The sequence below is a fragment of the Ceratotherium simum genome, chromosome 11 (genome assembly GCF_057802395.1).
Source record: "Ceratotherium simum simum isolate JZ-2026a chromosome 11, ASM5780239v1, whole genome shotgun sequence".
Lineage (NCBI taxonomy): Eukaryota > Metazoa > Chordata > Mammalia > Perissodactyla > Rhinocerotidae > Ceratotherium > Ceratotherium simum.
The window spans coordinates 49,235,200-49,262,562 of NC_141910.1; the positions used below are offsets into that span (position 1 = coordinate 49,235,200).

Genomic DNA, 27,363 nt, shown 5'->3' on the forward strand with positions numbered 1-27,363 from the left:
GTGGAGATGGGGTGGCAGACTGAGCTGATTATGGGAGACATTTAAAGGTTAGAATCAACAGAACTTGTTACTGTTTCTATGTTGCAGGGAGTAAGAGTATTTTAAGAGAATCCAAAAGTTTAGTTGCCATTATCAGCGATGGTAAAGCCAGAAATAGGTATAAGTTTAAGAGAACATAGGGCATGGAAACATTGGCTTGTTTTTAACAAAATAGTGGAATTTCTCTATAATTCTGACAGCAAACTTGGCCAATTCATGTTAGGATTGTTTTGCTTCAAATGGTTGAGTTTCCAAAATAGAATTTAGTAGGCTCTTTAGTACCTGAAATATACCTGCCCTTGTAAAACCTTTCTTATCAGTATTCCTACTCGAATGGAAATTTAGAAAGATATAACCTTTGAAATAATTTTGATAATCTCATTAGATTCCCTTAACTGATGAAACAATAGAGCTTTATAATGACATAAATGTTAATTTTAGTTGTCATTGACAGGTAGCTTACCTTCCCCCTTTTCCCTCTCTTCTCCCCCTTCCCCAGTTCTTTGGCTCTGCTTGATGTTTTCTGGATCTTTTTAGTTTGTTCTTTCTCACAGTGAGTCACAGTATTCTGCATAAAGTCTGTATTTATGTCCGTGTAGTCTGAAGGTGAATTTGATCAAGAGGAAAAGATGAGAGAAATTCTTCCTTATAGGGCTCCCTAAAACTCTGCAGTTATGATTCCTTTATGTCATTTTGCTTTTAACACCTATTTCGAGGGTTCCACAACCAGCCTCACATTTGAAGACTCACTACAAGGACTCATAGTTGTATTTCTGACTATGATTTATTGGAAAAGATATGATACACAGCAGGACTAGCAAGGGAAAAAGACACATCAGGCAGAATCTGGAGAAATCCAGGTGCAGGCTTCCAACATTCTTCTTCCCGTAGGGGTGGGTTGAATAGAATGTGCTTCCTCCAGCAGTGTAACACGTGTACAGTGTTTCTGGCCAGGGAAGCCTGCTTTAAGATTCAAAATTCAGGATTTTTATTGGAGGCTGGTCATGTAGGCAGTGTCTGCCCTTGTAGCCACAGCTACTGGAATTCCAGAAGGAAAGCAGGTGTTCTCCAGAATCACATTGTTTATAAACAATCTAGGCAAGCTGGTACAGTGTCCCAAGTGGGTAACAGCCTTAATCAACATAAGGAACATTGTAAAAGCCAAGTTCCCAGATGTCAGCCAAGGGCCAGTCTTTACAAGCAGGCCCTTCTAAAGATTGCAGCAACAGACCTGCTATGTTAACTCTCCTGCAAAGTTCCCATTCCTCTTTCCGAGTTCCAGGCTGCCATATTGCCATTCCAAGTTTCTGCATTTTTGACTCACTTAAATGCCATTCTTACCCTTATTATAGCTTAGGTTTGTATTAGATCTTAAGATTATACTTTCCTTTCTGATTGTGGCCTTAAATCAAGGTCTTCAGATATTAGAAATGGTCAGAGAAAGGTAAGATCTGCTTTTCTACAGTTAGTCTTGACCAGAGTGGGATGGCTAATTAATTATCTTTGGACGTAGAAAGTAGCCTGAGATTTTCTGCCTCTGTCTAACTTAAATGACAGTCATAAGAGCAGTGCCATTTTCAAGTGTGTTCTTATTCTGTGTTCTTTTATACTCATGATTATTTGTGTATTTCTGCATACGTCTTACAGTTAAATCTCTCTTGTTATTTATTGAGATTTTACAGCATACATAGTTTTTCTTTATATGTTTCTGAGTTTCCCTTTTTCATGAATGTTGATTGCCTTTGAGTATTACCTCTGCATCAGGAAGAGAGCATTTTTTAGAATTACAGAACATGGAGGATCTCTGGAAGAATAAGTAAAAATATTTTTTTGGTTGAAATGGAATAATTTCAGTTTCTATGACCATGAAACTGAATAATTTCAGTTTCTATGACCATGAAAGTTCTGCGCGCTCCGCTTTGGTGCCCCGGGTTCACGGGTTCACGGGTTTGTGGGTTCAGATCCCGGGTGCGCACCTACTCCACTCATTAGCCATGCTGTGGAGGCATTCCGGTACACAATAGAGGAAGATTGGCACAGATGTTAGCTCAGGGCTAATCTTCCTCAAGCGAAAAATGAGGAAGATTGCCAACAGATGTTAGCACAGGGTGACTCTTCCTCACCAAAATAAATAAAGATAAAAGTAAAAGAAGAGAGGAGAATAAATCATATAGTAGTATTATTGTGGTGACAGTCTCAGCACTTTAGCAATAAGGATACTTTTCCTTGTGACTGGCTTAGTTATGATTTGTTTCATTCTCACCTTGAGAAGCTCTGGACTGCTTCTGAAATATTTGGGAAATTAGAAGTATTTGTATAGGGCCGGCCCCGTGGCTTAGCGGTTAAGTGCCCACGCTCCGCTGCTGGTGACCCGGTTAAGTGCCCACGCTCCGCTGCTGGTGACCCGGGGTTCGGATCCCGGGTGCACGCCGACGCACCGCTTCTCTGGCCATGCTGAGGCCGCGTCCCACATACAGCAACTAGAAGGATGTGCAGCTGTGACATACAACTATCTACTGGGGCTTTGGGGGAAAATAAATAAATAAATTATAAAAAAAAAAAAGAAGTATTTGTATAGAGGAGAAAATTCTCATATTTGTCAATGTTCAGGGGAGAAATATCAAATTAATGCTAGAGGAAGAATAAGCAAATAACTATTTGTATGCAGTATTTCATCTAGTTTAAAATGTCATCAGTTTTAAGATTTCAATTGTTCGTGTACCGCCAAGTAAAAACATTGCCAATTTAATTATATTTTCTTATTACTTAGAATATTTATATTAGAATTCACATTTTTTTTCTTGTGATGAAGACTTTTAAGATCTCTTAGCAACTTTCAAATATGCGATACAGTATTATTAGCTCTGGAATTAACTGGAACTATACTAACTGTAGAATTCACATTTTTATATTAGAATTTTTATGTTAGAATTTAAACTTTTCATGCTCTGTACCAGTAAGAGCATTGGTGATATAGTGATATTGTTTGTTTTTAAAGAGAGTGCTCCACTGTTGGTTCTGGGATTTCAATTCTTTTTAGTCTGTTACACATTTGGATATATTAATTTTCTGCAGCATGGTTTAAGGTATAGGACAGAAAAAGAAGGGATAAAACTTTCCTCTACATTACTAAAGTGCTCACAAGCGCCTTGTAAGGTAAGTATTATTAACTCTATTTTTACTGATGACAAAATTGAGGCTTAGGATAGTTGTAAATAACCTGCTGCAGGTAGCACAGCTTGCAACTGGCAAAGATGTGTTTACTGAAGTATGATATACATCGTATAAAATTCACCCATGTAAGAGTACAACTCAGTGATTTTTAGTAAATTTATAGAGTTGTGCAACCATTCTCACAATCTGGTTTTAGAACATTTTCATTACCCAAAAAAGAAACCTTGTGTCCATGTGAGGACAAGTCTTGCTCCCACTCTCAACCTCAGGCAACTGTTTATCTGCTTTCTGTCTCTGTAGATTTGCATTTCTGGAAATTTCATATAAATGGAATCATATAAAATGTAGTCTTTTGTGTCTGTCCTTTTTCACTTAGCATACTGTGTTTGAGGTTCATCCATGTTACAGCATGTATCAGTAATTCATTCCTTTTTATTGCCAAATAGTTATTCCATTATATGAATATAGCACATTTTATTTATCCATTCACCGGTTGATGGACATTTGGATCATTTCCATTTTCGGCTATTAGGAATAATATTATAAACGATTCTTGTATAAGTCTTTATGTGAACATATGTTTTTGTTTCTCTTGAATAGGTACTTAGGAATGGAATTGCTTGGTCATATGATAAGTCTATGTTTTAACTCTTTCAGAAACTGCCAAACTGTTTTGACGGCACCATTTTATATTGCAGGAGCAATGCATGAGGGTTCCAGTTTCTCCAGGCTCTGGCCAATACCTATTATTGTCAATCTTTTTGATTACAACCCTTCTCATAGATGTGTAGTTTAACCTCATTATGGTATTAATTTGGATTGCTCCAGTGACTCATGATGTCATGATTAGTCGTTTGTGTATCTTCTTTTGTGAAATGTCTGTTCATATATTTTGTCCAAATTTTGTTTTAATTTGATAATTTTTCTTTTTCTGAGTTGTAAGAGATTTTATAATTTCTGGATATAAGTTCTTTATTCATATATATGATTTGCAAAGATTTTTCTCCCGTTGTATGACTTGTCTTTTCATTTTCTTAATGGTGCCTGTTGAAGAGCAAACATTTTTGATAAATTTCGGTTATCATTTTTCTTTCTTATGTGGATTCTGCTTTTGATATCATATTTAAGAAATCTTTGCCTAATCCAAGGTCACAGAGATTTTCTCTTCGGGAACGGGAATCAGCAAACTACAGCCTGCAGACCACATCAGGCCCTCAACTTGTTATTGTAAATGTTTTATTGGAACATAGCCACACCCATTTATTTATGTATTGTCTATGGCTACTTTCGCTTTACAGTGACAGTTGAGGCGTTGCTACAGAGATTGTATGGCCCAGAAAACCTAATATATTAATTTATGGCCCCCTTCGAAAGATGTTTTCTGACCCCTATTCTAGAAGTGTTACAATTTTAGCTCTTATAGTTATTCTGTGATCCAGTTTGAGATATATTTTGTGTATGGTATGAGGTAAAAGTCCAAGTTCACTTGTTTTCATATGGATATGCAGTTATCCCAGTACCATTTGTTGAAAAGACTATTCTGTAAGTAATGAGTCATTTTTCTTTTGCTACATTTAAGATTTTCTCCTTATCTTTGGTTTTCCTCAGTTTTGTTGTGATGTATCTAGGTGGGGATCTCTTTGTGCTTATCCTACTTTGGGTTGTTGAGTTTCTTGGATCTTTAGATTAATGTTTCTGATGAAATTTGAAAAGTTTTCAGCCATTATTTCTCCTAATATTTTTACTATACCTTTTCTGAGACCCTTGTTGTATGCATTCTGGTTTGTTTGATGTTGTCTACACAGTACTCTGTTCACTTTTTCAGTCTTTTTTCCCCTCTGTTCTTTAGATGCGATAATTTATTTTATCTTTAATTTCACTGATTCTTTATGTAATACCGAATCTGCTCTTCAGACCATCTAGTGAATTTTTCATTTTAGTTATACTTTTCAACTCTAAAATTTCCATTTGGTTCTTTTTAATACTTTGCATTTCTTTGTTGGTATTTACTAGTTGTTTAGTCATTGTCATCATATATATATGTAGAGAGAGAGACAAACATGTATATATGTTTTTTAACTTTTTTAAGCATAGTTTCCTTTATTTCTTTGAACATATTTATAATAACTATTTTCAAGTCTTTGTCTGCTACATTCACTATCTGGTCCCACTTGGATACAGCTTCTACTGGCTGTTCTTTTTTTTCCCCTAAGAATGGGTCCCAGTTTCCTGTTTCTTTGGCTCGTAATTTTTTCTTGAAACTGGGCTTTTTACATAGTATATTGTAGCAACTCAATTCTGATTTTATTAATTTCTTCTGGTGGTGGTGGTGGTGGTGGTTGTTTCATTCATTCATACATTCATTTTTTTTAAAGTAACTTTCATGGACTCTATCTGCAGAATCTCTCTCTCTCACAATGTGTGGCTACTGATGTATCTCCTCAGCTTTTAAGAAATTCTTGTTTATACTGTTCACCTCAGCTTTCTAGAGATCGCCCCTGGGGCCGACCCTGTGGTGTAGTGGTTAAGTGCGCGGGCTCCACTGCTGGTGGCCCGGGTTCGGATCCCAGGCGGGGACCGAGGCACCACTTGTCAGGCCGTGCTGTGGCAGTGTCCCATATAAAGTGGAGGAAGATAGGCACAGATGTTAGCCCAGGGCCAGTCTTCCTCAGCAAAAAGGGGAGGATTGGCATGGATGTTAGCTCAGGGCTGATCTTCCTCACAAAAAGAAAAAAAATAGAGTTTGCCCCTGTGTCTGCATTGTTTAGTGCTTAGGTAATGATTAGTTGGAGATTGTACTTGAACACCTTGAGCCCGTAAGGCTTTCAACCTCTGTTGGTGGATTCTGTGTGTTTTGGGAAGCACATTGGAAGTTCAGGCCATTTTCAAGTTTGCCTCCTTTACTTTCTGTTGGGTCTTCTCCTGTCTCTTGTGCATGCATACAGATTTCCAGTTAGCCAGGGATGCCTGAGACTTGATCTCTCTCAGGTCTCTACTTTCCCTTGTGCTTGCTCTCACCCTCCCAATTAGCTGGCATTTTGAGGAAGCTTGGGACCTTTTGGGTTTCCCCTGCAAGTATGTGCTATCTCCTAGTCAGCCAGTGTTGTGTGGAGGGCATCAATCCTCTCCTCAGAATATGTGAATTTACCAAGTCCCTCTATGGCTCTCTCCTTTCCAGGATCGCCCTGTTAAATACTCCCTGAGGTAGTCCTCAGGCTTGTGGTTTACCTCATACAGTAATCTCAGGCTACAAGAGCTGCAGGCTTTTCTGCTTCCTGATGGGTGTGGTTTTCTGTTCTTTGCTCGAAATCAAAGTCAAGTCTCTTCAGCAGTGAAGCTGCTGGTTTTCACAGCCACCCTCACCTTGCTGGAACTACCATGTTTGTGGAGCAGGGGAGAGGGATGGAGGCGGCTCCTGGTAAGATGCCATACTTCCACTGTTCTTTCCAAGAAGTTCAGTTATTTTTCATGAATAAACTCTTCTCATTGTGTTTTTTGCCTTTGGTTGATTTCTAGAGCACAAATGGGTGTTTTTTTACAGTTTTAGCCAGTTTTATATTGTTTTTTGAGGGCGAGATTTTGTACTCCTTCACTAGGGAGGACCAACTTTGCAACTTGGGTTCTAAAACCTAGAAATATTACATTTCAAAGCCAAAGGCTCTTTTGTCTAATTCATGCTTTGTGAGGATAGAGAACAATAGGTAATTTTTTAAGAGAAATGACAAAGAAAGGTGGATGGATGAATCTTGATCCAAAGCTTAGATTTCTAAGTAGTATGACGCTTTTACCTCTGTATAGGTAGATTTGCAAGCTCAAACTAAAGTTCATCAAATGATTTGGTGGCTCTTGTGGGAGGCAGACATGTGTTGTTTCTTCAGAGTGAGCCAACCATTGTTGACCAAGTACTTTCCTTATAGTGTTTGCTTGGTAACAGTTTTGTGAAATAGGTATTGTAATTAGGATCATTTTACAGATAAGGAAATAAACTTTTAGGTTAGTTAGTGACTTACCCATGCCTTCAACATTTGTATGTGAGAGAGATAGTACTTGAACCCATTTCTTCTGACTTCGTTTTTTGTATTCTATATAACTGCTTTCCTACCATGTTGTAATTACTTGCAGACTCTTTGATGATCTTAGTGTATTTATTTATGTAGGTAGTACTTGAAGTTAGAACAGTTCATAACAATCTTCTTAAATTTTTACTAGAGCTCAAATTCTTTTCTTTCAAATGGTAATCATTCTTAGCTTATCGAAGAGCCCCTATTCATTCATGCAGTTGTGAAACAAACTGGTAAGAGTCAGAGAAAGAGATATCCCATGGCAGCTTCCTCTGCCAGCTTCCTCTTTTTTTCTTACTCCATAGATGCAGATTCTGCCCAAGAAGCCCCTGCATTGCAGAGGGACTGGAGATCTGTATGATCTGTTTATTTCGCAATTGACAAGGGTAAGGGGGCCTTAATGGGGGAGGCGCTTGGGTGCCCTAAATTTAGCTTTTATGAAGCTGGGCTAACATTTGTTTTGGAAATACTTAAACTTAGTATTTTTAAAAACCCTTTTATGAATTCCATTTGTCCTACATCAGTTAAGTGTCAGGTTATCATCTTAAAAAACATTTATTATAATGGTGATTTTTTTTTTTTAAAGTCCTGTTCAGAGCAAGTCAGACAAACATGATTCACATTTCTAAAATTCCAAATCTGGGATCATTTAGAATATAAATAATATTGAATATATGTAAGTAAAATTTCACTACAATGAAATTTTAAGAGGTTTTAGATAAATGTCTATTTCTGTAGCCCGTCATAGTTATTCTTTATTAATCTGCTCTGTTCCTTTTCCATAAATCTGTCAATCTAGAGTGAAAAAGGGACTTGTGGTTATACCATAAACATTGTGGGTGGATGTGGTGTCGTCTTCTTACTACTAGAAATTAATACCTACTTCCTTGAATTCTATGTCCAACCTAGATACCAGTGAAATTTGAGTTGTATCTTCAGACTGTCCTGTATCTGTTTATTAGTATAGGTGTAAGGTGCAGTTGGTGAATCTCATGAGAGCCAAGATTAAGTTTTATAGGTCTCACTTGGCAAGTTTGTAGAACAAGTGCCAGAAATGGTGGTATTCATAGTAGGATAGGGTTAAAATAGGTGAGGAAGAGTTTAATGCTCTTTTAAAATTGCAGAAGGTCCAGGCAGATGATTGTAGCTTTGATGAATAGTTGAGAAGACTCGACTTGGTCATGGTCTGATGGGCTTATTTTTGTTTTTGAGGATATTGTTATACCTGGTAGTGAAATAGCTTTGTTTACCTAAAGAAGTATTGTACATTTCTGTAATTTAAATAGATATTTTTAGTATTCTGTACCTCTTGTATTTTTAAATGGTCTTCTTTAAACATTTAATTTATAGGTTTTAAGAATTCAACAATATTATGTATATTATCCTTACCAGTATTAATAAATGTTCCACTTTTTAGTGCCAACACATTGGAAAACTATTTTTATTCTTAAACTTCTTAAATGACTTTTTTTTTCTGTTTTCTTTAAGCCATAAGGATGAGTTTACCATTATTCCTGTACTGGTTGGAGCTCTGAGTGAGTCAAAAGAACAGGAATTCGGAAAACTCTTCAGTAAATATCTAGCGGATCCTAGTAATCTCTTTGTGGTTTCTTCTGATTTCTGCCATTGGGGTAAGTTCTAGATTTTAACATATCATGGTAGATATTATATACTTGTGGTTAAAGGTATCTTTTCATTCTAAGCTCAGATTTTCAGTTCTTGATCGCTTTCCTTAGAAAGTTTTACTTTTAGCAGCAATGTTTAAAAGTGAATAAAAGTCTTTTGGTCATTTAAAAAGGATCAGATTATAATAGTGGATTATGGATACATTTCCAAAGGCGACTGGTATAATTGGATTCACACTGTGAGGGCATCCTTGCTTAGACACTTAACATTAGTGGAAGTTAAGATCTTGTAACCCCATTTCCAGGTAGAGTTGTATGGTAGATTCTGTGAAGTTAGTTTTTGGTGGATAAAATAAGTGTTCTTCTTTAGAACGTAGAAGAGCATGGTCTGCTATGCCAGTGCTTTTCCACATTTCTTCTTTTGTAATTAGTCTTTTTTTCTTTCTTTTTTTTCCTTCAGTACTTAATTTTTGCCCATAGTTGTCTTCAGTTTAGAGCTTCCCTCCAAAGATTGTAACATGTTGGCTGTTAGCACTGTGGTCTTCATTGGTAATGGTTTATAAGGATAAGAACTCTTACGTGATTTTTTTTATTATTATGAACTAAAAGAATAAGGAAGCTTCACAGTGAATAGATCATAAAGGAAGTGAGACATTTGTGGATGCCTCTTTTAGTAAATTTTGTTTTTTAAATTCTTTGAATACAGTTTGCTCTCATTTATCCATTACTGTTCTAGAATATTTCTGAATCCTGTTCCTTTTAGGACATCTCTTTGACTCATTTATTCATTGGTTTAAGGATGCCAATATCTATTCATTCCCCAGTTATTTCTTTGGTTATAGAGAAAACATAAGGCACAAGACCAGAATTTTAAGATAAGAGTGCTAGAATGGCCAGGAAAACATCCTCAATGAGGATAGGGAGCCCTGGCTTTTACACGTCTTACCCATTGATTGCCCGAGTTGATTCAATATTTATCTGGCCTGGTTAGGCTGGTATCTTCTTCTCTTACCTCATGCTTGAGATTTCAGTTCAACAGAACCATTCTCTCTAATGGCATAGATAAGTCTTTTTGTTTAAGGCACTAATTTCTCAACTGGGGCTTATTGTCTTCCCAGGAGGATTTGGAAATGCTGGAGACATTTTTGGTCATCACAACTGGGATGGGGGTGGAAGGTGGGGATGCTGTTGGCATTTAGTGAGTAGAGTCCAGAGAAGCTGCTAAATAAACAGCCTACAATGCACAGGACAGCCCCCACATCAAAGAATTATCCTGCCCAAAATGTCAATAGTGCTGAAGTTGGGAAGCCCTGGTTTAGGGTGTGCAGGTGGCTGTGCAACCTTGCCAAACTCCTTAAGAGGTTCTCAGGGTTCTTTAGTAACAAATTCTGTTGGCTAGTTGGTTTGTTCCCTTTGGCAGAACTTGTGTTTTATGGATATAAATATATTACTTAGATCTGAGGGCTAGGTAGATGCTTAAAAAGAGTTCTTTTCTTGGGAATTCTGAAGTTTAATAGTAGTTGATCTTAAAAACTAAGGAATATCATTATTGAAAAAAGGGCTGTGTTTCTTAGTATTGTGAATTTGCATTGGTAATAAAGCATATCCATATGTTTTAGAAATTAAAAATTCTTGAAGCATGTGCCCCCTCCCTCTTCATTTTTAAGGCTGTTATGAATCACTATAAATCACTATGATTTCAATAATTAGTTCCCCTGATATTGTTCTTCAGAGTCTAAGCTCTCCCTCTAGGTTGGCACTATGTGCAACCACAACATAAATCGAAATAAAACATCAGTAGATGTCTTAATAGTGCTCTTTTCTGTAGAATCATCCTTTTTACCTCATTAATGAATTCTAAAGCAACCAAACCCTAGTCTACTACTATATTTAAGTACAATGTTGAGAGAGAAAAATGAAAAATGTTTTACATTGTTCCTAGATTCTCAGAAAATTATTTTAGGCCATTTGCTCTCCTGATTTCTGGAAAATTTCGGTATTTAAATTATAAGATAGAATCTCCTGCTAATAATTACAAAAAAGGACTCAAAATTTCCAAATGTTGATAAATGTTAGCTATGGGAATTATCCAGAGACTGAAACATATTTATGTTTACGTTTGGCGGTTGAATAATAGAACTTTTCCAAATGTTTATTTTTTTTAGTATCGCTATCACTAACAGTACTCACTGAGTGCTTCCTTTGTGCTTATGGAAAGCACTGTACTTATTCTTATTAGGAAATTTGATGGAGGTTTGGGGGTAAGTGGAAGGTGTTGCGTGGATACTATTCCAAAATCGGTAGTCTCCTTTCCGTAAGAGTAATAATAACTGTCATTCTTGTAAAGTAAGATTCATTTTCTATTTTACATGCCTATTGAAGTACTATGAATCATTGGCTAGTTATTGGTTAAACTGTCTTTACTTAGAAATTAAGTTTCATATTTCTTGAATTCATTCTCTAGTGGCATTGATCATCTTTTCTAAATTAATGAGTGCTATATTCCCATCTCAAAAATCTAGCTTTTTCTTATAAACATAATGCTTAGTGGTTTCTTCTTTTTCTTTTTTTAACGATACTATACAGATTGATTTTGCCATACCAGCGTAATGATAACACTGAATTCTAAATCATTTCACAGGAAGTATTCCATTCCACAAGTACTCAGAGACCTTAAAAGTTTCATTGAGTTAGGCTCTTAACACACTCCACATTTCTAAATAGCTGATTTTTGAAGAAAAATCACTTAATTGATTATGGTACAGTTGACAAATCACCCAGATACATACAGTGGAATTTTTTTGTTCTTTTTGTTGAATAATATGTTAGAGTACTGGCAGTGATGACATTTTTCACTTCTAGTTGTTGTTTCTCTTTATATTTTTCTCCAGCTTCTGTGAAGAATAAAGAGAGAAACTTGGTGATAGAGACAGTTGGGGAGGCCTATATGTAATTGGAAGGATTTTGCCTTGTTGATGTTATTTGTTAGCCAATGTCCATTACAAGAATGACTTTTTTTTTTTTTTAATTTTATTTATTTATTTTTCCCCCAAAGCGCCAGTAGATACTTGTATGTCATAGCTGCACATCCCTCTAGTTGCTGTATGTGGGACACGGCCTCAGCATGGCCGGACAAGCGGTGCGTTGGTGCGTGCCCGGGATCTGAACCTGGGCCGCCAGTAGCGGAGCGCGTGCGCTTAACCGCTAAGCCACGGGGCCGGCCCTAAGAATGACTTTTTTTTTAAGTGTATTTTGCTTTAAAGATATTCATCTTTCAGATCCCGTTTAACTTTTATTTAGACTTGAAAGAGACATTAGGGAGATAAAAAATAGAAAGTTTTCTTTTTGGGTGAGACAAGCCAAGGGATAGTTGGGAGCACAGATTCTGTTATTCCCCTTCTTTCTATCCTCTCATTTGACTTCTCCCCAAAAAATCTGCATTTCAGTTCCTGCCTTGTATCTTATCGTTAGTCTCGATGCATATGAAAATGCATTAGTCGGCTCAATAGGATAGTGTTTCCCTGGTAACACTTACAATGATCCTGCCTCATTTCACCTGTCCTGCTACTATCAGGAACAGTGGCATAAGTAAAAGGACATTGGCTGCTAGTATTTGATTTTTACTATGGTTAAGTAATGTTGTGTACTTAAGTTCCACATCCTGTAGGATGGTTCCATATAAGAGAATTTTGTCTGGACCTGTTTAGTTTTTCTAATTAGTAGAATTTTCATTCTATTTTCCTAAGTTTCATTTTTACTCTTCTCTATATTTACTGTTAATATTTGTGTTTTCCTGACCTCCCTGAAATCTATATTTCCAAATTTAGGTTATTGACAGCTTTCATTAACATAATTTTTAGTTAACTTCTAAAAAGTTTCTAAATGAAACTGGATCTAACAGAACTTGATTCTTTAAAAGTGGATTCATGCATCTATTTAATTTTCCTTTTATGGTAGTTTTAAGTGCAAATCAATTTCAATAAATTTACTTGGTAAATGATAATGGTAAATTATATTATTTTCTTAAAATATGAATAAATTTCACTACAGTCACTTTAGCAGTTTTGAATTTTATCTACAAACATATTTGTCTAGGTTTACATAATTGTTTTTTCATAAATATGTGCCACTTATTAAAAGTGATGTTCCCCTAAATATTTATGATATTTATGTCTTTAGTCAGATTTATAGTTTAATATATATTAAAAAATACGTTTTCATGCATACTCTTCTTCCTTTCTTTTGTTAGTCTCCTGGGTATGAGGGTATTACTATTTTCTAAATATTTAAGTTGGTTTGAGTGTAAGTTAGCTAATTCCTGAAATATATCTTAATCCAAGCTTTCATATTTGTCTTCTCAAATATTTGTACATACTGAATTCACATATTTAGGTTTTTGATCTTTTGTAAGTTTGAGAGAAGGCTAATACTTTTACATTATAACTAAGACTTCAGAATGAAAGGACTATAGTATTTTGCTTATAAAAATGATTATTTGATGCTACTTAGATAATATTTCCTTTATGAAATACATTTTTTCTTTGGTAGAGATTTCAATTATGAATGTCCTCAGTGTAGGTCCTTAGTATAGAATAGCCTGTTACTCTTATCTCCCAGGTTGTTGTGAGGTTTATCTCAAATATTTGAAAACATTTCAACATATAAACGTAAAATGATTAAGTGAATGTATAACAGTACAATTTTCACTGGACATACAACTGAAAGTCTGTCTTATTGACTGATCTTTTGGGGCTTTATAGATCAACTTTCCAAGCTTATTCATTGTTTATTTCTGCAATCCAGTGTTTAGCTTAATGTTGAGGTAATTAATACTTTTTTACTTTTTGTTTTGAGGTACTTAAAAGTAGTATTGGTTCTTGTACCATTCATTGTTATGTTTGTCCTCATTAGTTGATTGTTGTGTGTTAAACAGACATCCCTGGAGCTTATTCTCCACACTCTGTGAATCCACTCATTAAAATCACCAGTCACCTTTGGAGATGGGAAAATTACTTACCTGTATTTCTTTTTCTCAGAAAGCGTGCTCTGGAATGGATTCACAAATGAGCTACCCTCCTTCCCTCAAAGAGTAAGGTTTCTGCTTTACAGGATTTTTTTCTTGGGTTATTTTTCCTCTCATCTTTTGAATTTGAAAAGAACTGAGGGAAGGCACCTGAAGAAACTACTGACATACTCACTAGGGGAGTTCCAAAGCTTGTGCTGCCCCTAGGGGCAGTGTCAATGGCTCTTAAAGCTAGAAAGCTCATACTTGGAGTTGAAACAGGGGCTCAAAGAATCCATTTTCCCAGTGTACCTTCTGAAAGGATAAGTTTCAGGTAAGTAATTTTCTCTTACTACGTGATATGCTTTATTCATACTTGTAGAAGTACACAAGTCCAGTTCTCCAGGTACATAGGCAACTGTATTTGTTCAGTTTAGATGCATAAGCTCTACTGAATGTTAGAAATGTTGTAAAACAAAATATATCTGCTCATGAGGTACATGAAATCATAATATATTTTAAATAAACAATAAATATTTAATTAAAGGTGCATTTATGGTCAGTGTATGTGGTAGTGTTGCCATTTATTTTATTTCTTATAAATAAAATCTTGATCAACTTAATTTTTTAGGAATTAGAAACAAAAAAAGATCTTTTGAACTCAAATTCCAAGTGGTGTTTAATTAAAGTTAGTTACCTACATACATACATACATACATACATACAGGCTAAGGTGATGGCAACTATTTATTTCAAATTAGATGCTTTCTGTAAGTATATTGACCAGAATGAATTACTCAAGTAATTTTTAAATATTGGTACAATTTTTAAAAATTATCGTGAGACAGTTTGAGCTGTTGTGAGATATTGTCTTAGTGTAGTAGCTATATGTAGTGTGGATTTAGCTTCTTAACTGATATATTCTTTAGAGCTCATCAGATATTTCTACTCAATTCTTCAGCTACTAAATGTGATGTGGCTATTAAAGAGTAGCAAAAAGTTGATAGCAAAATATTAAACATTTGCTCGTTGATTTTCTGTGCACTTTATCATTCTTATTAAATCACATGTTGATTTAGTATCTTAAAGTATTTCAAAAATTCTGTGTACTTTTCTCTTACTTTAGAAGTAGTTTTTAAGTGAAAGTTACATTGTAAATGGTCCATATGAACAAGACAACATTTTAAAATATGGTTACACTTTTCACTTACGATTAGGGCAAGTTAGACCAACTTCAACCGTTTGAAACAGCAGCTCTGAACTTAGGAATAAACAGAAAGGGGTTTTGAGTAGCAAATGACTGTCACAAAGTACATGCATTTTTCTCTGCACCTGAGAGTAGCAGTCTTCAGATAAGACAATTATGTCCCAGTCACAAGGATTGTTGAAGCTAAAGCTACCAGCTATCTCCAGAAGCAAGAAAAAGAGAATACATTAGTATAAACTTGAAGCAGTTCAGATTCAAAGAATACTCATCTTGATTTCTTCCAAGGATATTACTCTTACTACAGTGACAGTGACAGAATTTTCTTATCTAAGATTATTCATTTAATTGTTCATTCATTTCACAGAAGATTTTGGGCAGCTTTATCAGAAGAACTTTGAAATAGTAGAAATTTAGTACCAATGATTTGAATCAATAAATTATTGTGACAGACTTTAGATTTGGCTTTGAGCCTTCTGACAGCCACCTAGCAAATAGGAAAAATAGGGTCTATATATAGTTCTCATTATTAGGTAGGAGAAATACATACATTCTTTAAAGAAAAACAAAGCTATACCTAACTCTAAATTTTGAGGGAAATGTCTGATGAATTATTTAATGTAGGGGCATTGAGTGATGTATTGTCACTAAGAATTTTTTTAGTGCAAGGACTGTAATGGATCTCATAGTTACGGCAATATGCAGTAATCTTCAATGTTAATGAAAAAAGGTTGTTATATTCGGAAAGCAGATAATTGTCTCAGAACTCTGTTGCTTGATTCTAGGATATCATGAATTTTAGGATGCCATATTGATTTAATAATGGCTCTTGGGGGAAAATAAGAACTGCCGCATTGAGTAATTGTACATATTAATGTATGTGAAAAGTTAAGGAAATATGATATATTGTAGAAAGGTGACCATCAAAAGTGCTCAGCATCAACAAGTAAATAAAAGGTTAAGAAATGTGATGTGTGGTTTTTCCAAAATTGGACGTTAAAAGGGTTTTATAATTTTGCATTGCTCATTATTTATAAGATGATATTTTTTAGTAAAATAAACAGAAAACTTAAAAATCATAATTATACAAAGAAACCCATCTCCTCAGATGTGAGGATAATAATTGGGCATGTGAACATTGCTCTAAAAATGAAGCACAAGGCACAGTGTGTGCATACATGATTGGTGTACTCTAATACCTTTAGAAATGCATTTTGGTGAATCTTTAAAAATAAGGAAGTAAACAAGTAATGAGTTCTTAGAAATAAAGGCATCATTGAAATATAGGTTTAGATGTATCTGAAATACAGCATAATCAGTTGAAGAACAATCTACAATTAGTTATGAATCTGTTTAACGTTTGGTTTTCATATGACTATAGTAGGAAGCAAAATTTATTTCCTGAGCCTTTGTTTTCTGTCTTCTTTTTACTCTTCTTCCATTTTACTCTCTCTGTTCTTTGGAGAACAGCTAAACATTGAATGTTCTGTGCTTGTGCCCTTATTTTGATTTTATTGTTAGAATAGGACTATTTAATTATATTTGTCCTTTTGTTCACCCTATTTTAAGGCACTTGTATTGATCTTTTTCCAAGTAGAAAGTTTTGCAAAAATAAGATAAATTTTTAAATTGAGGTCATAAAAATCACACAGGCCACTTGTATCTCTGGCCTACACTTGTTTTCTGTAATAGAAATCAAATCTTTGCATTTGTACAGCAAAAGCTAAGCTTTCATTGATTTGTTACATTGAGATAGTTTCCTTAAACCAAATTTTCTTGAATCGTATTCTTTGGGTTTACTTTCCATTGTAGACTGATATAATATGTTTAACAATGCTTCTAACTTTAAAGCTGTTTTGTTTCCTTAGTCTTTTGTATTGCTTGTGACTTTAAGGTTCTACAATGAAATAGTTTTTAACATCATAAAACACTGGTGATATATCATTTCTTTACTACCTTCCCAAATATGCCTTTTATTTTTATGTACAAGGGCTCTTGGGAATGATTCTCTCAGAGGCTTAAGCTGTGCTTTGCCTTCCGTGAGAACTGAAAGTATTTGGTAAGCGCTTGCTTTCTTTTTAGCTTCTAATTTTTCCCTATTTTATTTTGTACATGATATTTGTTTCAAGGTCAAAGGTTCCGTTACAGTTACTATGATGAATCCCAGGGGGAGATTTATAGATCCATTGAACATCTAGATAAAATGGTAAGTCTTTCAGGTGTGGGGTTTTAATGCTCTAAGGTTTTTTCTTTAATTTCAGATTAGTGATTCAAGACAATATGTTGAAATATACAATGGACTAATAATTCTTTCCCTATCTTTAACTAAATGTGCAAAATATAGTTTGTAATCATATGAATATTATAATAAAAATAATCCCTGTTCTATTAGTAGAAATTTTCCTTCATCTTAATTTTATTTGATTAATGAGACTATTTAAGAATAATTAGATAGGATTTTAGATACTATTTGGGGGAGTGTCGTAGTTTTAGGGACTACAGGTTACTAATGCCATTACTTACTGTTAAGCAGAAACAACTATAGCAAATTCTTAGTTCATTTTATTATTTAATTCTATTTTTTGGCCATTTGGATTTTTCTTAAATGGAATTTCAATTTGTGGTTTTAAATATAGAATTTTAAATATGATTGTATTCTTACCTAGCCCAGGAGTACAGTAGACATTGATCCTGCTCTCATTTTCCTTGAAGTAGTATGGTAGTCATAGTACTTGTTATAATATTTAAAAAGTCATATAAATCGTTTTGGTATCTACTCATAAGCAGAATATCAAATCTAGCAGATATGTCTCTAACTTGCTCTGACCTTCAACAGATCATTTCAGTTCTCCAGTCCTCAATTCGTCATCTCTAAGATGAGAGACTTGGAGTGGATGGTCTCTAAATTGTTTTTAAACTCTGTCAGCCTTTAAGCTTCTATATGTTATCTGTTAAAATCAGCTTTACCACTGTATGAAAAGCTTTATGCATATGATTTAAGATATGATATGATTTAATATATTTACAAGAATATTTAAAGTAGATAAAACATTTTAGTAAGGAATCTGGATCTAAACTATAGGTAGATTATATCTCGTAGTATATTTTATTAAAAGCCAAATGGAATGAATGCAAATTTGGTTACTTAGGAGATTTTATCATATTTAAATTTATCTTCTTATTCTAAATCCATATTATGACCTAATACTTTTACCTTCGGAATTTTGTTTGGATTTTAATCTACTGACTTTTCTTGGACTTTATGATATTGTCATTTCAGTCATTAATTCTTTTCTGACTTTTACTTCTTATTTTTGTGAGGTTTAGTTCTCAATTGCCTCAGAAAATTTTTCTGATTCTATCATCATTTATCTTCTTCATGTTGCAAATGGTTACTGGGTGTCTACTGTGTGTCTGGTACTGTGTGAAGTATTGAAGATATTAAGAAGCGAAAACATGGTCTCTGAGTTAATGAAACTTACAGTCTAGTTATCCAACAGACTTAGAAAGAAGCTATGACAATATAGAGATGTAAGAGAGATTTAGGAGGTAGTGTGGACACACTGGTCTCCTTACAGTTCCGCGATAATGCCACATATATGCCTAGCTTATGGCTTTTGCCCTTTTTGCACTTGACTGTCTCACTTACCTTATGACTTTGCTCAGTTTTCACCTTCCCGACGAGGCCTACTGACCATTCTGTTTAATTTTGCATCCTACCTGCCACCCTTTCAGCATTCCCAATCCACCTTCCCCTGCTCCACTTTTTCTTCTAACAAACTAAATATTTACTTATTTGTTACAGTTTTGTTAGTCAGGGTTTGTTTTGTTCACTGATGTATCCAAAGTGCTTGGAATAGTGATTAGAACGTAAGTAGGTGCTCAATAAATATTTTTCAAATGAATGAATTAGTGAGTATACTCTTCCTATATACATAATTAAATGAAAACTTTAACTGTGATATCTGAAAGAAAGAAAAGGAAAGTAATTTATAATAAATTAATATATATTTAATAATGTAAATGCCCAGGCACAACTATTTTATTTTATTTTATTTTATTTTATTTTATTTTATTTTATTTTATTTATTTTATTTTATTTTATTTTATTTTATTTTATTTATTTATTTTTTTAAAGATTTTATTTATTTATTTATTTTTCCCCCCAAAGCCCCAGTAGATTGTTGTATGTCATAGCTGCACATCCTTCTAGTTGCTGTATGTGGGACGTGGCCTCAGCATGGCTGGAGAAGCGGTGCGTCGGTGCGTGCCCGGGATATGAACCCGGGCCGCCAGCAGCGGAGCACGCACACTTAACCGCTAAGCCACGGGGCCGGCCCCAGGCACAACTATTTTAGAAGACACGATGAAGTAGTTAGGTGCTTACACATTTTATCATTAATATAACAGCTACAAATACAAACTTAAACAGTTATTTTATATTTGTGACTCACATTAAGAAGTTGCATTGCTGGGTGACTTAATTTTCCAAAAGGTGAACAATTCTTAGTTAAACTGTAAATTAAACAGTCTTCCTTCACTTTATGTGATAGTTCCAGTGATAGGAGATCTACTGTATATTAAAATCATGCAAAACTTCTTTGTTTTTGTATATAAAACGGAGGTCGGGTATAGATAATTATAAGCAGATTTTTCACCTACACGGACATGTGAAGGTATTATGGGATGAGAACAATTCTTTGTGTGTGAGACTGTTCTGTATTACAGCACAGTTAGCATCTTTGGACTTCATTCACTAAATCCCCCAATAGCATCTTATAATTATTGGGACAGCCCAAAAAAGTGCTCACAATTTTCCATTATGCTCCTATGGTGAACGATTGTTCTATGACCTTACTTTACTTTGTTTATCTTCTTATTACTATGTGACTTATTGTTTGTTGATTTGTTTGGTGATAATCTCACTTATTAGATTATGAGCTTCATGAGATCAGGATCTTTGTCCATTTTGTATCTGCCTGTCAGTGGGTACTCAATGTATATATTTGTTGAAGGAATCAATGGATGAATGGATGGGATGGGGGAAGTGGTGAGAAATGAAGCTAGGGAATCTAGAACAAGCTATTCAAAGGATATTAAATAGGAAAGTGATAAAATTAGATTGTATTTGAACAGATCGTATAGCTAGAGTGTAGCAAATGGGTTTGAGGGAGGCCAGAGGAGAAATGAGTAGACTAGTTTGGTAGTCCAGGTGCAAAATGGTAATTTAGACAATGGATGGGGTGGTGATGGTCGAAGAGAGGGACAGAGTGAATGTATTCAGTATATTTAAGAGACAAATTGATGATAGGACCTGGAGATCTGTTGAACTTGTGGGGGAAGGAAGTATCAAGGATAACTCCTAAAGATCTGGCTTATGCTGCTGGTTGGGTGTTCGCACTATTCACTTAGGTCAGAAGCACAAGAGGATAGGACCATGGAGGGAGATCATAAATCCTATTAGGGATATATTTTATTTGCTGTTGCCTTTAAGACATCCAAGTGGATATGTCAATCAAGTAGGCATTTGGATTTTCATTTCACCAATTATTTTTGAGTGCATTTATAGTCCTAGGCACTGGTGGAGATATAATAGTAAACAGGCATACCTCCTGTCACAGAAATTTTACTTTAATGGGAGGAGATACACTTTTTTTTTTAAAAGGTAAGGATATATATGTTTGTTTCCAGTAGTGATGTGTGCTATACAGAAAATATTAAAAGGGTTTTGAAATAGTAAATGATTCAAGGCTGCCTTAGATTGAGTGATTGGAGAAAGACTTTCCTGAGGAGGAACATTAAACTGAGATGCAAATGATAAGAAGGAACAAACCAAGTAAAGATCAGAGGGAAGAGCATTCTAGACAGAAGGAACTGCCAGTGCAAACACCTTAAGATGGGAAAGAGGCTGGTGAGTTAGAAAAAAAGAAAAAAGGCCAGTGCTGCAGGAGTATAGTAGCTAAGGGTAAGAGTGGAAGAAGCTGTGGTAAGAGAAGTAGGCAGGGATCAGATAATGGAGGGCTTTTTATTTCAGGGTAAGACATTTATGTAAGTACAGTGGGAAGTGAAATGATGTAATTTACATTATTTTAAAGGTCACTCTGGCAGTTGTGTAGAGAATGGATTCTACAGAAGGTCAGGAGTAGTAGCAATGTGCATTGGCAGTAGTTTAGGGGAGAGATTATAGTAACTGGGACTGGGATGGTATTAGTGGAAATGGAAAGAATTTGATAGATTTGAGATCTCTTTCAGAATAGTTAACAGGGCTTTGTTAATGGATTGACCGTATTGGTTTGGAGCTCAGAGAAGAGGTCTCGAGCAAGTTTGGGAGTTCTCAACATGTAGATGGTAATTAAAGCCAGGGCAGAGACGAGATTGTCTACTGTAGTAATCCTCAACCCTGCCTTTACAACTGAAATCACCTGTGGAATTTTTCAAAATAGACTTGACCATACTCGCCCCTAGAGATCCCCTTTCAGTGGTGTGGAAAGAGTCCCAACACTGTTATTCCTAAATTAGCTTTATAGGTGAATTTGAACTGGCCTACACTGGCATCTGATCTGTTGAAGTAGAACAAAATTCCCTGTTTATCTTCTCTCTCCTTGTTTTCTATTCAGCTCTTTAAATCATTTGTGAACGTTTATCAGGCAATATTTAATTTTGCAAATGTAAGAATTTGTAAATCAGTGAATTGATGCTTTTAGCACAAAGGAGATATTTCCCCCCAAACATTGGTTTACCTGATGCTCTGAAGTCACTGAACATAATAGCATCCTTTGGAATTCTCTAGAATTGTGTTCATATTTAAATACTTCAATATTATTTGTTATTCTGTATATATGTTATGTATAAACATACTTAACAATTCTTTTAGCCTTTCTTCTAACTCTATGTTGATTGTTAGTGTATATTAAGACTAGCTTTATTTATTTTTCTTTATGTATCTGATCAGTCAAATAGATAGACCTTGGTTTCTTACTTTGAGGCTGAGTAAAAAGAGTAACATTTACCTATTGACATGATTCTCATAACTTCTGAAATTGTTACCTTTTCTGCTAGCTTTTAAGTCTTTGAAACTAGAAATTTTTGTTCATAAATATAAGTAAAACTAGTAAGGTTTAGGTTGATTTTTAAATCTGCATCTCATTTACCTTTAGATGTCCAAAATTTCTGGAGAGTAACTTGAAAAATTTTGTTTAAATAGCCTGGAATACAATCTTTGAATAAATATTGAGTATTTTCTTCATATTAATATGCTTGAATTTACCATTTGATAATAACATTTGACTTGGAGTTGATTTTTTTGGTCCATTTATTGAAACATTTCTATTTATTTATTTATTTATTTTGTGAGGAAGACCAGCCCTGAGCTAACATCCTATGCCAATCCTCTTCTTTTTTGCTGAGGAAGACCGGCCCTGGGCTAACATCTGTGCCCATCTTCCTCTACTTTATATGGGATGCCGCCACAGCATGGCTTAACAAGCGGTGCGTCGGTGCTCGCATGGGATCCGAACCGGTGAACCCCTGGCCGCCGCAGCGGAGCGCACGCACTTAACTGCTTGTGCCACTGGGCTGGCCCCGAAGCATTTCTATTTATATATAGAATTTTTAAATGGCTCATAAGTATTCTGTTCTATTATTAGCATACTGTTAATTCAAGTTATGAGTCAACTCTGGGAATTAGAATAAATGGGTTAAAATAATAATAATAATGGTTAGCTCTATACGTATACTCATGTATGTTTTTATACATATATGAACATATATACACTCACTGTTAGGCAGACTCATATAATGTGTTTACTTAATTGATTTATATAACTAAATGGTGAATATCCCTCTGTATATTCCTTTTCTAAAGTGTCATTTTATGTTATAAATAACTTCATTCGAGAACCAATATCTTAGTTTCTATATGCAGTCTTTTCAGAGCAAATATAATTGGATGGTTCTCTATATAAACATTACAAAAATGTTAGAAATTTTGAATTGTAATATATAATTATACATTTTGAAAGTTTGATAGAGTGAAAGAAATTTTTTTGAAGTATAAAATTTTAGATTTAAAAATTAGTGTGTTAATTAAGTTTTTGGTCCTTTTTTTGTTATTAGAAAAGTCTTATTAAATGCGATTATTAAAATGCTAGAAAATAAATAGAAGTGTTTCTACGTTCCAAAAGAAAAGAAAAATAGCTATTCTTCTTATTGCAAAATGTTTATATATGTAGCATTTGAATATCCTGGACATCAATTATGTGGAAAAAATACATAAAGAAAGAAAAATATATAGGAAAACAAACTGGATCTTCCAAATGTATAGTTGGGGAAAAGATAAGTAACTAGTTGTAGACGTAGATTCTGGAATTCTTATAATATTATTGGCTGCTATGTTTTTTGGTAGTTAGTACTTTGCAATTTCAGTAATTACAGTGACCAAAGCAGAACATATTTTAAGACATTGATTTTTGTGAACTATTTAGATTACATACTTGAAACATTGGTCATACTTATACATAGTTTATATATATATACATGATCACGTTATTTTTTCTGTTCCACTTTTGATGTAGACCAGTGTTTCATTATAGACATTGGCAAATTATTTATGATTTGGCAGAGAGAATCTGAAAATGTCACTATAGTCATCCTTATAACTTCTTTTCCTTCCAAATTTATTAGTAGTCACTTCATTTGATTTAAACTTCAGCTACATTTCTTCCTTTCTTCCTACTCTTTTGAAAGTGAAATTGTTCACGTTTGTCTACTCATACTTTTTTCTCTTGAACTTAGGCCATTAGTTTCTTTAGTAGGTTTTATAACATCATCTTTAAGATAGTTATGTATTAGTATATTGCTTCTTAGCACTGCTATTTTTAGGGTGTTTTTTTTTCTATAAAATTTCTTTCATTATAAGATTCTATCTTGCTACCTCTTAAAGAAACCAGAATATTTTCTTTTCTGACTTCACTTTCCTAAATTTGTACCCATCTCTCCAATATAAATATATGTCCTTACTTTAAAAAATGAGGCCACAGTCCTAATGATTTGATAATATGGTGATTAATTATGTGTTCAAAATTAAAAGACATGATTCTAGTTCTTCTTTCCTTTTTTTTTTTTTGTGAGGAAGCTCAGCCCTGAGCTAACATCCATGCCAATCCTTCCTCTTTTTGCTGAAGAAGACTGGCCCTGGGCTAACATCCGTGCCCATCTTCCTCTGTTTTATGCGGGATGCCGCCACAGCATGGCCTGACAAGCGGTGCGTCGGTGGGCGGCCAGGATCCGAACCCGGGCCACCAGCAGTGGAGCACGTGCACTTAACCGCTACGCCACTGGGCCAGCCTCTAGTTCTTATTTCTTAAAGGTCTCTAAAAAAATTCTGCTACTTTTTTGTTTGTTACTTTAGAGGTAGATTACTTCTGGGTGATAGTATTTAAAATGAAATAAAATTTCAATTAAATATTTTATTATATATAGATAAACTATTTTAAAAGGGAACATCTTTGTTGTCTTATCAGAGTCCTGAATTTGCAGATCTGTCCGTTAAAACTGTGTACTCAGTTTAGGATTGCCTCTTTGGATTTGACATTAGAAGCTTTTACCCGTTACTTGGAGAGTCAGCACGATGATAGATTTCCTCTCTCCTTGTCCCCATTAAGGTAGGCAGTTAGCTTTCAATCTGAGGATTTCTTGCTGAAGCTGCTAAATTCCTCAGAAACCCAAATCCTGATGGATACGCTTTTGGTATCTGTGATGTCTGCTCTGTATCTTAGAGCTGAATGGGTAGTGACCCACTTCACCGCTTCATATTAGATTGAGTTCATATGAACAAATTCCCAATGTACTAGGCCCCAGGCATGCTTCCCATCCCCTGGACTTCAGATTCACCAATCATATCTTCCAGTATTTTAAGGAATAGAAAATTTAATTAGGCATATTTGAGAAGCACTTCATTTTTCATCTTCTTGAAATTTTGGCAATAGTATCAAACTTACGTTTTCATCTTCTTGCAGTTTTGGTTATAGTAATTTCAAAATTGTTAACATCAAAACATAAATATGTACAAAAGCATATTTGCCAGTGTTCTGTATTAGTTAATGGATGTCCCATTTCACAATTTTATTATCATTATTATTGTTTGCATACTTCGTGAATTTTCCACTTGAAGGGGTTCATTTATGAGAAAAGCCTTCATTTTTCTCTGTCCCTCCTTTATGAAAAGTCATACTTCTTAACTGTCATATTTGTCAAAGAATTGAGTGTAATGGAATTGATTCTTGCCCTGGTAGGTATATAACACTCATTTAATCCCTTAACTTCCATCATCTCAATTTTTTATTTTCCCTGTTGTAATTTAACTGTTACATCTTCATATTGAATACTTTATTTAAGAGTGTCTTTACGTTTATAACTTTATATCTTTCTATGTGAAGTTTCTTGGCCAGTTACTTTGAATTCTTTGTCTTCTACAAATGTCATCATTAGTTTTCTTCACTTTGAATTCCTTACGTTGCTATATAGCTATGATGTTTGTTCAAAAAGTGCTTTGAGATTTTAGTATTAAAAAATACATTGGAGCCTCTGTGTCACATAATTTGTTAATGACTGGAATTCTGTTTAAGGTAAGCTGTGCTAGACTTCATCCAGGAACATTAAAAGTTCTCTTACAATATGTCTGTATACCAGTTGTAGCTATGTGAGTATTTAAAGAATTGTATGTTTCTTGTTATACTGTGTGAAGCAGAGTAGTCATTGAGAAAGAACTTAGGATTAGAAATTTAGAAGCAAGCTTTTAACTGTTTTTATGCCTCAGTTTCGTCATCTTTAGGGAGTTATTTCTTGATTATCCATGATTATGGAAGATATTTGTAACTCCATCTCTGTATTACTACTTGTTTTAGGAATATATCGTATGATTTTTTTTGTACCATAATTATGATGATAATTGTTTTTCTTGGGTTTAACTTTTAAGTTAGTTCATATTTCTCTGAGCTTGCACCAAATGTCAGTGGAGATTGTTGACCTACCAAGAAGCCTCTTAGTTTGCAGGGAAAAACCAGCTTTTATCAATCTTTTATGAGCTTTAAATTAATTAAAAACGTTAACTTTAGCATTAAACACTGGTTGTGGATAAATCTGAGAGTGACTAATTGATGTGCAAGCAATTGAAAGTTGATTATACATGCATATGCCTATTGTCAGATATTTTGTAGAAAAATGTGATAATGTTTATGAAGGACTTGAATATTCTGAAAAAGTTTCCTTATAAAATTAAATTTTGATGCTGCCATTGCAATATTTGTATGTCACCTACTCATCATTTTTCAGTTGAGTGTTCATCTGATTATTCTAGGTGCTTTTACATTGTGCTTGTTTTCTTAAAACATGTTGAAATATAATTTAAAAAACCACACAAAATATATCAAGTAATTCCCTAGTTAAACCACATTTCTCTCAGAGGATATTAATCCAGTTTATTGAACACAAATATAAAGTATTTTACCTGACAAGAAAACAAGGTAAGGTAGTTGGTGAAGGAATAAGTTAGAATCATTGATTTATTTGCCTTATTCAGATGAGTTAAAATTGCTCTATATTAATGTATTATGAACACAGTACTTTTTTTTTTTTTTGTGAGGAAGATGAGCCCTGAACTAATATCCGTGCTAATCCTCCTCTTTTTGCTGAGGAAGACTGGCTCTGAGCTAACATCTATTGCCAGTCCTCCTCCTTTTTTTTTCCCCAAAGCCCCAGTAGATAGTTGTATGTCATAGTTGCACATCCTTCTAGTTGCGGTATGTGGGACGCAGCCTCAGCATGGCTGGAGAAGCAGTGCATCGGTGCGGGCCTGGGATCTGAACCTGGGCCGCCAGTAGCGGAGCGCGCGCAATTAACCGCTAAGCCACGGGGCCGGCCCCTGAACACAGTATTTGAATGCATTTGCGGAGTACGGAATTTACTATAAACAAGCTTCCAAGTCATAGTGGTTGTTTTAATAGTAGTCTAAAAATTTTGATTCTGAATTAAAATCACGAAAATAAAGCATTCTAGTTTAAAGTTTAAAGAGTTAAAAAGCTTTTTTTTAACTTGTTCATCAAAGACCTATTTTGCTTAAGCTTTTATCAATCTTTTATGAGCTTTAAATTAATTAAAAATGTTAACTTTTTTCTTAGTTTGTGGTATCTTCTTTTTATCACATACCTAGATAATTACTGATAATTCAAAATGCCTTGCACACTGTTGATGTTTAACTAT

General features: G+C 34.5%; 1 protein-coding gene across 5 annotated transcripts in view; it reads left to right on the forward strand.

Annotated features, from left to right (window-relative positions):
• The window catches only part of MEMO1 (mediator of cell motility 1), a 150,413-nt gene that overhangs the window by 116,907 nt on the left and 6,143 nt on the right, over positions 1 to 27,363 (forward strand). For 2 of the 5 annotated variants that reach the window (XM_004418167.3, XM_087436949.1), the window contains exons 6-7: positions 8,763 to 8,905; positions 17,235 to 17,311. In XM_004418167.3, the coding sequence (XP_004418224.1) occupies positions 8,763 to 8,905; positions 17,235 to 17,311 (220 nt within the window). Of the gene's footprint in view, positions 1 to 8,762; positions 8,906 to 13,935; positions 14,472 to 17,234; positions 17,312 to 27,363 lie in introns of those variants that run through there. The other 3 variants (XM_087436952.1, XM_087436951.1, XM_087436950.1) reach the window with 2 other exon arrangements.